We start from the raw sequence: 14859 nt of genomic DNA on the forward strand, positions 1-14859 counted from the left end.
CTCCAGTCTGCATTAAAAACAAGATATGTTCAAGATTAAGTGAAGTCCTTGACGTCGCGGAGACTGCCCCCACACCCACTTTATCACACCATCAAATAATCTTTAGTAACAAACACACGATCGTGCCACAACACCACCACAAACTGATAAATGACTTCTTATAAATCACCCTGGCGCTGACTCAACTTTGCAGCAGAGTAATGCCATAGTTTAATGAAACAAGCTGGAGTTGTTGAACAAGTTTTATTAATTCTTCCTTGATAGTTGCCTGGTAAGAAGGAACAGCCACTGGCTTCTCTTCATCTAACCCAGGATGGATGTGTGTAAGGTGATGTTGAATGTTGGTAGCGTTGCTGTTGTTGTTTATTTTAGTTTTACACAACTGTCCTTCAATCTTCTTGACGAGCACATCTCACGCTCAGCGGCTGAAGCTAATAAACAAACTGCTGCCATTGTTGTTTTGTTTTTTTCCACAGTGGCCCGCATAACTTCTATGTCTCTGCCACGGTTTTCAGAAGTTTTTTGGCATTTATTCATAATCATTTATGAACATTTACAAGTTGATTTTGAAGCAAAACATGTCACATTGTAATGCATCAGTTAAGTAGTGAATTGGCACAGGCCCAATAATTCTTTAATTTGTTGTTGTTTGTTTGTGTTATCTTAAAAGGCAAGTACACAGTTTATGTAAGGATTGGAGGAGGGAAATGAAAGGAGCAATATGTAGGGCTTTTAAAATAGATTCACAAAACAGTAATGTCTCGATCATATTGTTAGATCACACTGAAAAACATTTCCTTTTCAGTCGGCTGTGTTGTAATAAAGATGCTAAAAGATGCAATGATTTGTTTTTGGGGACCCAAACACAGATATAAAATACTCCGAAATGACTAAAGCCTGTTTTTCTTAGCGTGTTTTGAGCAAAGAGCTTGCCTTAAATATAGCACTCTGACCAAAAACCCTGAAACATATATATATATATATATATATATATATATATATATATATATATATATATATATATATTTTTTTTTTTTTTTCTTAAATGAAACCATTAGGAATTGTCCCTCCTTAAGGCCCTCTGTAGGGTACACCAACTAATGCTCTCTTTTTTCAGGTTTCCAGATGATGGTGTTACTCTTCTACATTGTAGTCCACCTGGCCATCTGCCTGGCACCACTCACATTCACCTGCCCCTGCATCATGGACCGCAAAACCCTCAAACCTGCTCCAGCTATCATCGGCCGTCGTGGGGCTCCTATGGTCAGTGGCTACTCTGTCTTGTCTTAAGTTAATCTATCAACATGATGGAGGAACATTATGATTTCTTGCTGGTGTTTTTAATATGATAAAAAACACTAATGTGACATTTTTCTTTCAAAGACAACATACAATGTGTCCAAATGAGGATCACAGTATAGGAAGACAGTTTGTACCCACAGATCACTAAAGGAGGTTTTCCAGGAACACTACTCAGAGCAACTCGGACCCATGCAGCTCGGCCCAGCCACTGTTTCCAAGGACATCCTCTTGTTCTGGACTTTTTGCATCGTGGCTGATTGTCCTTGTCCACTTGTCTGTCCTGTTTTGGTCCAGCTGGTCCCAGAAAACACCCTGATGTCCTTCAACAGGGCCCTGCAGCATGGAGCAAGTTCCTTTGAAGCAGATGTCACCATCAGGTTATTAAATAGACATCAATATCATGTTTAATGGATTCAGTCTTCCATCAGGTTCCAAATATAGACCCACTGAGATGTTAATCTTTTAGGAGAGCTGGAGCTAAAAATGTCCTGCTATTCTGTAGCTGAATAAAGGAAAAAACAAACAAACATGAATTTAAGCACATAGACATTGTTTAAATAATTCACAATTACTCAAGAAAAAGACTAACAGAATGTGTGGTTTGAATTTTTCTCCTCATGGTCTTGAATGATAAAACATGTTGTTAATCACAGATCAGTAATCTAAGAAGCATTATTATCTTAGCACAAATTATATTAGATAAGGAGCCCAGTCCATGTGTCTGATTGTCCTCTAACGACTCAGGATTATAGCAAATTGAAGTGATTCCTGAGGGTTAAACAACATGATCAGAACGTTTGTTCACTTCCAAAGGGAACTTTATCTTACATTTATAATTGACATTTTCAGTACCTTCCAGAATGAGCTATTTCAGGGCTCTATCACTTTAAGGAATACAAGCTGTTGCTAACCACACCCATTCTTACACTGAGTGGTTGTACTTTTTGTTTTATTACTTTACAAGGTTGGGTCTGGGTGTTTATGACATTAAGTAAGTGAAATTACAGTCACGTTCCTGCATTCTCATCCAACAGTGTTATAGGTAAAGAACTCTAATCCAAATGGTTTAAATGCAGAAATCACTCAGGTCGTGTCCAATATGCGTGCACACACGCACGCACACACACACACACACACACACACACACACACACACACATGCACATAAATGTCAGGACCACTGTTGCGTCCTGGCAGTGCTAGGGATGTAAGGAGGTAACATAAACCTGTCACCAGATGGTATGATAATAATAATAACTAGAAAACCTCTGAAGAAATTTAGAAAAGGGCCTGCCATCTGACACAAGACGGTGGCAACATAGTGAGAAGCCAGTTGCCAGGTAGCTATAACTCACCTCGACGCTAGTTGAGCAAGCAGCTGCTCATATATAAACCCAGTCATTGCTAACCAAACAACTGGCCTTAACACCAAAGCAGTCAGACATGAAACAGGGTTTTCCCTGAGGCAGAGGTGGTACCATCCTGGCCATGCGCCAGCACATGCATACTCTGCATTCAACTGCAAAATATTTTGTCGTTAAGTGTTCTAATCTAAGCTTCTGTTGATTAATTGAATATATTCCGTTTGACAACGTTTCAAGTGAAACAAAACTGGTTTGCTGCTAAAAAAAACATGAAATAAAACAACAAAACAGCTCCCAATGACGAGCCGGCTCCCGTCATTCACTTAGCAGCTCATGCAAAGAATGTGAGAAGCAGGACTAGCAGAGAGAACATCTTCTCCAACATATCCTCTCTCTATCTCTGTAAACAGAAATGTCAGATCTTCAACCATATTTGTGGGTGGGAACTCTCCGCGGCTGATGGGGGTCTTTTAGGCACATAATTCCAAACGTAATTCCAAAACCAAACACTGACAAAAAATAGATGGTCTACTTCTTTTAACATCTGGAGTATTTATAGAGGCGGTAGAGACCCACGTGGCAGCACAAAGATGCAGAACGGCAGATTTGCATAATTTTTACTCTTTAAATCATTTAAATGTGTTAGTCTGTTTCTAGGCAAAAACACTTAATACATACAAAAATAATAGATTCAACCAAGTTTCTGGTAAAATATCATCCTTGTTATCGTCCTAGAGCATGGTACACTTTAAAGTGAGAGCTCACAGAAAAGTTAGTGATTCGCTTTCCTTGTTGTTCCTGAACTTTTGAACCATAGAAAATCAAAACCCTGTTTTAAAGTAAGTGTTTAGAGCAAGGTAAGCTAATTGTTAGCTGGGTAGCTTCTCTGCTCCTCGGTTTATTTCTGGTAGATATGTAGGGTCTGTTTTTAAAGCAGGACTTTTCCACATTTTTAACCTTCTACAGAACGTAATCCCTCCCTGTTCTGGTTCCTCTAGTGTGGACGGGGTTCCCTTCCTCATGAGAGACCACACGTTGAGACGAACCACCGACATCAGCAGGGTCTTTCCAGACAGAGAGTATGAAGATGCTTCCTTCTTCAACTGGACAGAGATCCGCTCCCTGAATGCAGGTCGCTGGTTTCTGGAGGTATGAAGAGCCCAGATGGACCCAAAGATAATAACCCTACCCCACATGTAGGGTTAATAACTCTGAAACACAAAAATGTGGGTTATGGTAAATGATTCAAACAAAAAACTCATTACAGCGTTTGTGAAAACTAGGGTGACCAGATCCCAACTTGCCAAATGTGGGACAGAGATACTCAATGTGGGACAACGTGAAGTTCCAATGTAATGAGAAAAAAACAAAGGAAAGGCCCTAATATCACTGTTTCATATACATACAATTATTAGTCTTATTATTATTATCATCACATATTTCTTGTATATATTTCTTTTTAATTCATGAACAAGTATACAGTAAAAGCTTTACTATTTCACAGTTCCTCTCACGTTACCACATCATAACTCTGTAGAAGCTCGGATCATTTTAATAATATAGATCGACCCACAATAATAAAAACATGCAGGTTTAAGCAGCTTTTCAGAGTTTTCATTGAATGTTTTCCACAACAGAATGACAGTAAAAGTACCAGTAATATTTTTTTAGATCTATTTATGTTTGTTTTTAATTAATTTTCCACAAAAATCTGCATCTCATTGAAAAAATATCCACACTTTTTTGCTATTTTTTTCTTCATTCAGAAACAAACCATTTTTTAAACATGACAACAAATCTCTTCTAATATTAGGTGAGAGAATAAACATCAGATTCTAATCTCTAAAAGATTCTGATCTAATCTAATAGTAGAGTTTCTTAGAGGTACTTCTTGCCTCAAATTTCTGAGAATAAGTGATCAAAGCTTCTATTTATTCTCATTATTTCTTCACTGTGCTATAAGGGGCTCAGCTTGTAAGCAGGTATCTGAAACCGCAGCAGCTTGTCTGTGTTAGAGCCTCCATTGTGTTTATCATGGACCTGTCTAATTACTGCAAAACCTGCTTTTGACCTCTTCATATCAGACATAAAAAATGACTCCGAAACAACAAAGACTGTTGAGTATCTCTGAACACGTTTAATTCACGAGTTTACAGCATTTTCTCCTCCGTGCTCTCTCACATTTGTTTTGGTGGTTCGGGCGCGCTCCACACATGCTCCGGATCTGCGTTAAAGTCCCGCCTCCATTTGATTGACAGCAACAGGCAGATTTTTCCACAAATTTTTTTTTTTTTTTTGAGATTGAAACTCGAAACGGGAAACTGTCAATAATGCGGGACATGAGTCTCAATTTGCGGGACATGTGAAAAGTAATGAAAATGCGCGACTGTCCTGCACAAAGTGGGACATCTGGTCACCCTAGTGAAAACACATCTGGCAGTCGGACATTCCCAACATGTTTTAATATTGTCTGACAAAAACTTAGAATCGTCTGACATATTGACCAACGCACATGCCCTTCTGTTAACTTGGAGGCAATGAAACGCAACATTGCACATTTCTATTGGCTCAGGGGTTTAAGGTGTGGTTTGAAGGTTGGTAACAAGGCCGGAGAATTTACTAACAGGAGTGTTCAATAATCTGGCACTGGCTGGTTGGATAGCTGGTTCTTAAATAGCAGGGGAAGCAGGTGTGTGTGATGAAACTGATGAGATGCAGGCTGGGGTTTGTTGTGGAAACGGGGCATAGCAGGAACAGGAGCATGAATTAATTAGTAAATTGCTTGTAAAAACGTATTTCAGTTTAACCAAGTCAACCTTTAAATTTTTTTTTTATTATTTTCTATTTAAAAAATATCCAACCATCTCAGGTTTTCTTAGCGGTGTGTGAAGTGAGATCAGAATAAATTAAGACATTTCTGTGACTTTACTAAAGCATTAAAACCATTTATTAACAGGAATAAATAACATAATTTACCATGTTGGACCATCGGAAACTTAACAAGTTTACAAGACAGCAGTTCTTCTGCAGCTGGAGCTTGTTGTGGAGCTATTTATAGTAATGGAGTTGTTGGGTAATTTCTATATTACTCCCATATTACCTCAAAGAAATTCTAAGCACACCCAGAGGGACTAGATTCATAATTTGGTCAATTGTAAACAACCCTTAAACAGACAACAAACACATCCTTTGCAAAGGGTGATACTTTGCAATGGGTGAGAGAATCATTACACACCAAACGAAAGGCATTTTCCTCTCACACTGAGTTGAAAACTCCGGAGAGCATTTATTTGCAAGAAAACACACACCCATACATTCCTCAAAAAACCCCTTGGCCTTAGGAATCCACAGAAGACAAAAGAGATTCTTCAGATAATAGCTCAAAGAGTCTCTTGGCCAGGGCAGGACGGAGAGTCGTTCCTGCCTAAGCTCTTGGCCAGGGCAGGACCCCCTGTTTGGCCTCTATATAATAGAACACAAGTACCTGAAGCAAACATTCAAATTTAAATAAGCACCTCAAGCACAAAGGAGTAGAAAGGAATTCCTGCAACCATTTGGAGTGAGGTAACTGTTTGATAATCAGTTTTTACCTATCAATCCCCCCTGTTCAAACGGAGTTCACCTTAAATAATTATAACAATGAAGAATCACAATCTGAGTTGATAACAAGAACATCAAACAACAAAGGTTACAGAAACCGTAATTTACATTGTTGAAATCATAATGAAACCAACTTTATCAGGCAATATATTCATCTTCTGCAAGCTCCTCTTTTTGTCTCAGGAGAGTACATTGAACTAAGACATTCGTCATCAGTTTGCTTACCATATTCTTCAAACACGGGAGCACACAGCCTAAAACTAAGCAAATCATGACCAGGATAACAATAACAGGTGCGAGAAACTTTAACAACAGCTGATACCAGTTACGAGATACCAGCCAACTCATAAAACTCCAGGATCCGCCAGTCGATTCGTTGGATTTCAGGAAGTTGCTAGAGGGGGAAAGTTAATGTAAAATGTCAATGTACGCAGCTCTAACTGTGGCAGAGCTGAGGTCAAAAGAGCTTGTCTGTGGACTGGAAAGTGTTGTTTGAGCAAAACAATGCCTTCGTCAGGATGGTGTTGCACTTTCCCCAAGATGAAACAGAAGAGTCCTGATGGCGGGGCCGTCGATGTGTGGGGTTTGGTGTTTGTAGATGGGGAAAGGGCAAAGGGTCATCACAGACCCAGACTCTCTTACTTCAGCTCGAATGACCTCGTAGGGATGCCCATCCTCATGCGACATGAGGTGGGGGCAGGGAGCCAATCTGCACTTTGGGCCACACCAGTTGTGTGGCAGGAGAGAGAGCCATTTTGAGCAAAAGATGTGTGTGTCAGCAACCTTGATGACGTTACAGCAACGCGGGATCCTGTGACGTTTGGGACGGTGAGGGGATGTCTTTTTGGACAGGGAGCCATGAAACCAGATGGGAGATTTGGGGTACTGGATCTTGACATCGTTGGAGGCAGGTCACAGCGTTGTGTGGATGGACCAGGAGGGGTCTCAACCACCAGATGTTGTTTCCGTTGTTCCTCCCAACTGCTGCTATTTCCTCTCGTTCCATCAGATGCTGAGGGGCGGTTTCAGGGCAAAGTGTGATCCCCAAACATCAGCAGCGACATGGTGGATGGGCCCTGCAAGCTTAAGGCAGATCGTTTACTTATCTGCCGTCCTCGGCGAGCCCGCATGAGGATGGTCAGTTGTAGTGGCCCTCTCAGCAGTGTGCAGCAGCGGGAGGGATAAGATGAGTGACCTTGACGCCTCATTTTGGTAGAAGCATGTGCACCCCCAATCTCCTTGGTTTCACGGTCTGTGGCGAGAAAGCACACAAGGATCTGCAAGTTCACTGTGGCTTTTTGACATCTTCAGCAACAACCAGTTGGCTGGTATCTGGTAACTGGTATCAGCTGTTGTTAACAACCGGCAGCCTCGCCTCTGTCAGTGCGCCCCAGGGCAGCTGTGGCTACATTGTAGCTCATCCCCACCAGTGTGTGAATGTGTGTGTGAATGGGTGAATGACTGGTTGTGTTGTAAAGCGCCTTGGGGGGTTTCAGGACTCTAGAAGGCACTATATCAAATACAGGCCATTTACCATTTACCATTTAACCATCCAATATACTTTTTGACCAGTCTAGTTTGGACCCCCAATGGGGCCGACATTTAATAGAAATTGACCAGCGCAGTCCACATTGTATCATCCTAAGCTAAAATCAAGACCACACACATGTGAGGTCAGCATACAAACAAAATACTGAGATGGACAGAAAATGCCCTGAGACATCCTTTTATTAATTAAAAAGAACCATGAAATATGAACACAAACTTCGCACTGCGTTCCCCCTGAATGTAAACATTTGAACAGCAAAAGATAAAATAATAAAAATAAACACAATATCATATCAAAAAGACCTGAGTAAGGCAACCCATTAGTGAGCTAGCATTATGGCTCAGTTCAAAGTATATTCATTAACCCAGGATCTATGATATACTCAACTACCCTACACCAGTAATTTACATAACCCATCAATGGTTGACAAGACTCATTTAACAGGAAGTGTCTAAGGTTTATGAAAGGTCCGAACACCTTTTTTTAAAAACAGCAAGTCAAATCATTATGGTCAGAAATCCCAACTGAGAAAAGAGTCTGCTTATGGCAGGAAGCCAAGAAACAAAAACAAAATCACAAGTCAGGATGTCCTTAATTGTTTAAAGAACAGGTCACTGAAGGTCAACACAAAACGTTTAAACATCAATCTCAGAAACGGTTAACATTTATCGGCCTAGGACTGCACAAACTCAAACAACATGATTTAGTCATATGATAAAACCCTGAGATACGAAAACTGTCTCGGCAGAAGAAAAGGACAGAGGTTGAACAATGAACCTCGGAGGACATCTGCTGTCGTAACAGTCTGGAATCACTGTTCATCCTTCAGATGGACAAAAGGCCAAAATAACAAAGAAAAACCTAGCTCTCAATAACCCTTGAACCATCATGTATCTAACCCTGGCTAATCCAAAACAAGCAAAAGGTTAAAAGAAAATGGCAGTCCACTTTTACCGTTGCAGTGCTAAAACACAATTTTCACTAAGCAAAACTAATAATCAGAAGTTAGTTGAGGATATTAATGGCTTGTTGGTATAAACCATGCATGCACTGCATTGTGCAGAATTCTATCCCCAAAGAAAATAACCCAATAAAATAAAACTGCATAATTGAAACAATAATACAGAATATGGTGACATTAGCTTAAATTTGGGGATAGGCCACAAACCAAACTATATATATATATATATATATATATATATATATATATATATATATATATATATATATCAGATGGTCCCACTGGAAAATTTAACAATAGGTCTCATAAAATCTGCTCATTCTTAGAGAACAAAAACAAATGACAAATGTTAAAATTATACCACATCTACTTAATTAGTCTAAACGAAAAAATAAACCAGGTCGAAATATTTAGTTTGGGGGTGTTTAGACTGTCAATGTAAACATGGGACTGAGAACCTTCATGAGCTGAGCTGAGCTAAAGTTTGCATTCCAGAAAGGAACAGCCTACCATGTGTGAAATAGAGACCATCTTGAGTCAAAGTTGTATTTTTAACCTTAGTCCAGTAGCAAAAATCAGATTAGCCACCTCACAGCTAATCCATTCCCTCAGAAAACAGAGTCTGGTAAAATCAGAGTTGTGTCAGAATGAATACATCCTATTTTAAATTTACAAAGGCTTTCAGTTAAAAGGGGTAAAAGAGTTTGTAAAGATCTGAAATTGTCATGACAATATAGAGCTAAGCACTCCACCGCTCCTCTCACTTTTTTTTCTTCTTGATTATAAATCCGTTGCACCTGTGCGCAGCTGGCTGCCGCACCCTAAACAGGAAAAAATAGAAAGTGCCTTCAAGCTCCACGGACTCTCTCTCTTCACTTGTGAACAGAGTGGTGTGAACACAGGCGCACAGTGATTTCTACCAAGTAAACGGGCTGTTTTTTTAATCAAAGAGGCCGCTAATCCCTCAAGGATTGAGACAAATCTGGAAGACGGAAGAAACGCTCAACAACCAAGTTTCTAAGTTCGCTATTTGATGATGTCATCATCTGGACGCACCATATTCACTGCAACTTGACAACTGATGTAAGTTCCTACTGACCGTAGTGAGAAAAAAAGGAAAATGAAGCCAAAACTCATCTGAAAATTATTTTCAAAGGGGATTGCTTAACGTCACCGGATTGCCCATTGAAGAGATTCTTACGTCAAGCAAACAATCTTCTAAAACGTGAGTTAAAAAGAAAACTAAACTCAGAATTTGGGTTTGCTCAATGACAGGATGAAAATGGACTCGATTATTAAAAGAAAATTATTTCCTTTGTAGTGAGAACGTGTTTTTTAAAACTTCTCATCACTCTGATTTGTTAAACGACCCCTCTCAAGTAAGTTTATTTAAATATTTTGTGTATATGTAAATATTAGAAAAATGATTTAAGTGCAATTTTTTTGTTTGTTTATAGCTTTTCCAATACAAGGGTAAAATTCTGCACTCACCTGAAAGCACTGCTTCTCCATTATGGACAAGTCAGCTAAATAAACTGCATCTGTGAAATTGCTCAAACCTGATTTTCCTCTGGACTATTACCTCCATTAATTTCATTTTTTGGTCAGACAACTTAATGTAAGGGTGTATGTCTAGTAACATATTTCCTTGTGTAACGGGAGATTTTATTTTCATTCACCATTACAACTTGTACGCCTGTTTTTTTTGTTATTTTATCCCATGTGTCAGGAGGGAGACCTGACTGGCGCCCAACGTCCATATTCATCTATTTAGTCAATAAAGCAAAACCTGAAAACCGTTACAAGTTTATCATTCAAGAAATGGCAGTAAGGCACTTTCTTTACAGCTCTTCAATCATATTGAGCAGAAGCTCAATAGCATCATAAATATGATGCTATTTACAAAGTCTTAAACATGAGAATAATAATTTTATAATAATCTGTAATAATTATGTTAAAATAATAAATTTCAGGGATCTAGTTTAAGTTAATCCTCCTCGTCATTCGTCAACACCACAAAGTCAGTTTGTCACTTCAAAGGGTTAACAGCAGTCACACATTGGAGTGGAACAATCAAAGGAAACCGGTAGAGACCAGTGCTTTCACTGTCTCGTTTGAGCCAGCTGGTCTAATTTTTTGCCAGTTAGGCAGTGGGAGTGAATCACCTCCATCATAACTGGGAAAAATATCAGAAATACAATCAATCAGACTGCTTATGAGAGCGTATATTAAAATGGTTCAGATTTGGCAAATAGTCCTCCGTTCTTCTTCACACACTCAGCTCCACACACACAGAGAGAGACTGAGACAGACAGACAGACAGACAGACAGACAGACAAACAGAGCCGGCTCAAAGCTTCAGAACTGTAGCTACACAATCACACTTAGAACAGAACCTGCAGGATTCACACACACACAAAAACCCAGATACACGCCCCTTTTGTCACACACACACACACACACACACACACACACACACAGAGATATCTGCCGAAGCAAAGTTCACAGCCGGGTTTTTAACACTTTAGCACAGATTTTAAAACCACAATGCAGCACAGACGTCCAATGTCCGTGATGGGACAGCCGATATCATTATCTCAGATACCAGCAACGAACGATAACAACACCACAGGACTACGGCGATCAATCCTGCACAATCTGAAATTGGACGCAGCCCACAAACCTACGAATACACAAACCACAGAATGACAAGGGGTGAATTTTAGAACGATTTGGGTTCCTTTAGCCATTTATAACGATGATTAACTTGAGTACCTTTGCTGCACCATGAAATATTTAAACAATACAAGCGTCACTGAGCTTACATAGTGATTTTGCACATCCAACCCTATTACGACCCACATTCACTTTCTCTATTCGTTGTGGGGTGTTTGTGTGCGCAGACACAAACTGATTACACCTCTCTCGCGTTCACCCCTCTTCTCTCAGATCGCTATCTGCTTTAACGTGGCTACACATCACTTCTCATTGCAGTGCCGCAGGCAGGTTGCCATCATCTATCCAAGCCAGTATACATTTCGCAAACCTGTTCAATAAACCCAGGACGTGTTGGCGATGCGCGGGGCCAAGACTCACTGCGAGAACTTCCCAATGCACTTCCATGCAGACAGAGTTAAACAGAATCTGTCCAATCCTTCCTGTCGGCAGCTGCAAAAGGAGTATGTGCCTATGCCAAACTGCGGTTGGCCGCTTTAACGCAGCGCTGGTTTAACTGAGGCAAACGGAGTCCAGGACAAGGTCCGGCGGCTATCAGTCCAGCCCTCAGCCGGGGCCCGAAATGTCTTTCGTGCGTGGATGGAAAACAATCACTACCAGCATAAAACCACACTGTCAACCAGCTACTAGAAAAAGGGTGCAATTTAATTTAGGTACTCACTCTCTTCCTCTTGAGTGGCAGACTCGCCCCGAGTCCGAGCGCAAGAGCCTGTTAAAGGAAGTTCGTCTTTGGAGCTAAACAGCTGGCTGATGGGGCAATTCTCAGCCCCCCAGACTTTGATGAGGAAGTGGTGCCATGCGGCTCTCCAAAGGCGAACTCCCACTTGAAGGGCTCTGCTTATCCCGGGCTTCAGCACCAAAAATGTTGGGTAATTTCTATATTACGCCGGGGACACACCGGCCGCGGAAGCGCCGCGAAGCGCCGAGAAGCTAATCGCTCACGAAATTCGGCCGCTGCTCGCCGCTCCTCAGTTCAGATCAGACACGCCCCAGTCGAGGCGCGCCTCGGCTCAGCTGTAGTTTTTCTTTTAAACACTTGGTGTCCTCCATTTACTCTCTGCCTTTTCTCAGCTCTTTTCCTCTACGTTTGAGTGTTTGTACGCGTGTGCATGCGTGCGTGCGTGCGTGCGTGCGTGCGTGTGTGTGTGTGTGTGTGTGTGTGTGTGTGTGTGTGTGTGTGTATGTGTGAACCTATGGTATGAGTTGTTTCTGCCAGTTGAATCTCTTGGAACCCGCTCCAATTCTGCAGCTGTATCCTAGCAGTTTCTTCCTAAATGGGTACGTAAATAACCATGTTTTTCGGGGGGCGTACAGCTCCTTGTGTTTCTCAACTTCCATAATTAATTTAAAGTCATCCATCCTAACTGCTTGCCTCAGACTTTCTGCCTCTCTGTCCTGTTTGCTCCGGTGAAAAGACACCCAAACCCACACACCCCTTCATGTGGTCACACACGCACACAAGTTCGATGTGTGTGCGTGTTCGTGTGGTTTTTCTGCAGTGTCTGTTTATGAACACATTTGACTATTGCGGAATTTTATTTTGAAATGCTTTATTTTGTTAACTTTACCGGCCTGCCTCTTATGTCTACGTTTGACTTCCTGCCAGAATTGACGCGATTCACCCGCGGCTCACGAAAAAAATAGAGCCAATGCCGAAATGATCGCTGCACGGCGCGGGCTGGAGCGCCGGCGCGAGGCGATTCGCGGCGCTTCGGCGGCCCATGTGGTCTATAGAATAGCTTAACAAGGGCGCCGAATGAAGGCGGTCCTATTTTCGCTGCGCTTCCGCGGCCATTGTGTCCCCGGCGTAACTCCCATATTACCTCAAAGAAATTCTAAGCACACCCAGAGGGACTAGATTCATAATTTGGTAAATTGTAAACAACCCTTAAACAGACAACAAACACATACTTTGCAAAGGGTGAGAGGATCATTACACACCAAACCAAAGGCATTTTCCTCTCACACTGAGTTGAAAACTCCGGAGAGTATTTATTTGCAAGAACACACACACCCATACATTCCTCAAAAAACCCCTTGGCCTTAGGAATCCACAGAAGACAAAAGGGATTCTTCAGATAATAGCTCAACGAGTCTCTTGGCCTGGGCAGGAAGGAGAGTTGTTCCTGCCTAAGCTCTTGGCCAGGGCAGGACCCCCGGTTTGGCTGGTTTGGCCTCTATAGAGCTCCGGGAGTTGACGTCACTTCTCCCGGCATGCAACAGTTCAAATCGAAACGGCGCCATATTGGCATGCAGAAGCCGGCAGCTGGACTATTTGTTATTGTCAGAAAACTCAATCAAATGGGAAATATGGTAGATTCCTGTTGTGCCACAGGATGCAGAACAGACGCGGACGACATAAGGAATGAGCCATCTACAGGATTCCCCAAGATCCGGAGCGCCGCAAACGTTGGATCATTGTAATAAAACGCACTAGTGACCGGGCGAAAATGAAGCTGTGGGATCCCGAGATTAAAGGTTTTCGCTTATGCAGCGGCCACTTCATATCAGGTACTTAAACCAACGTTTCCTCAACTGTGTATGGTGTTTATTTTAAATGCTTTTATTATGATTCTTAGTGGGCTTCCTAAACTTATTTTTGGCGTGTCTTTTTCTGTCTTATTACTCATAGCAGCAAGTAAACATCACGTAAAACGTTGCCTCGTGATTTCTGAGTGCTGCCGTTTCCGTGTTTTATGATGACAGCAATTAACCGGCTAAGCTGTATTTAATTTATAAGCAATGGTTGATCAATTGTCAGATCACACATAAAAAGCACTTTGGATTGCTATTATCTGTCTCACCGAGACTTCTTACGTGTAAATCTGTTATTTGTCCGTCCATCCATCCATTTTCATCCGCGTATCCGGAGTCGGGTTGCGGGGGCAGTAGCGTGACTTCCCTCTCCCCAGCCGCCGGAGCCAGCTCCTCCGGGTAAATCCCAAGGGGTTCCCCGGTCAGGTCCGGTGTTGTGCCGGTAAGAAGCCCGCTCCGACAGCTTCTGGCGTCGGAGCGGGCTGTAGAGTCGAGAGTCCCAGACCTTCTCCCCAGCTCCTTCGGCCGGGGGAATCCCAAGGGGTTCCCCGGCCAGGTCCGGTGTTGTGCCGGTAAGAAGTCCGCTACGACAGCTTCTGGCGTTTTTAAAAAGTATCCCAGGGGCACGGTAAGGGTCGGAGATGTTTAGTCTATTTAATTTCTGACTATATAAAACGATTTCTTCTGTTTTAAAGTGTGAAGTAAACTCCGACGAAGTAAAATCCAAGCGGATCCCGTTCATGTTCATGGTTACATCCGTGTTTGTTTACCTTTTTTGCATGCCAAAATGGCGTCCACTAACTGAGAGTCACG

General features: G+C 41.7%; 1 protein-coding gene across 1 annotated transcript in view; it reads left to right on the forward strand.

The window, feature by feature from the left end:
- gdpd5a (glycerophosphodiester phosphodiesterase domain containing 5a) overlaps window positions 1-14859 on the forward strand; it is a 60751-nt gene that overhangs the window by 23972 nt on the left and 21920 nt on the right. The window contains exons 8-10 of the mRNA XM_054730450.2: window positions 1118-1263; window positions 1597-1679; window positions 3664-3814. Of these exons, the coding sequence (XP_054586425.1) occupies window positions 1118-1263; window positions 1597-1679; window positions 3664-3814 (380 nt within the window). The remainder of the gene's footprint in view (window positions 1-1117; window positions 1264-1596; window positions 1680-3663; window positions 3815-14859) is intronic.

Source organism: Nothobranchius furzeri, chromosome 10 (genome assembly GCF_043380555.1).
Source record: "Nothobranchius furzeri strain GRZ-AD chromosome 10, NfurGRZ-RIMD1, whole genome shotgun sequence".
In the NCBI taxonomy this organism is placed as follows: domain Eukaryota; kingdom Metazoa; phylum Chordata; class Actinopteri; order Cyprinodontiformes; family Nothobranchiidae; genus Nothobranchius; species Nothobranchius furzeri.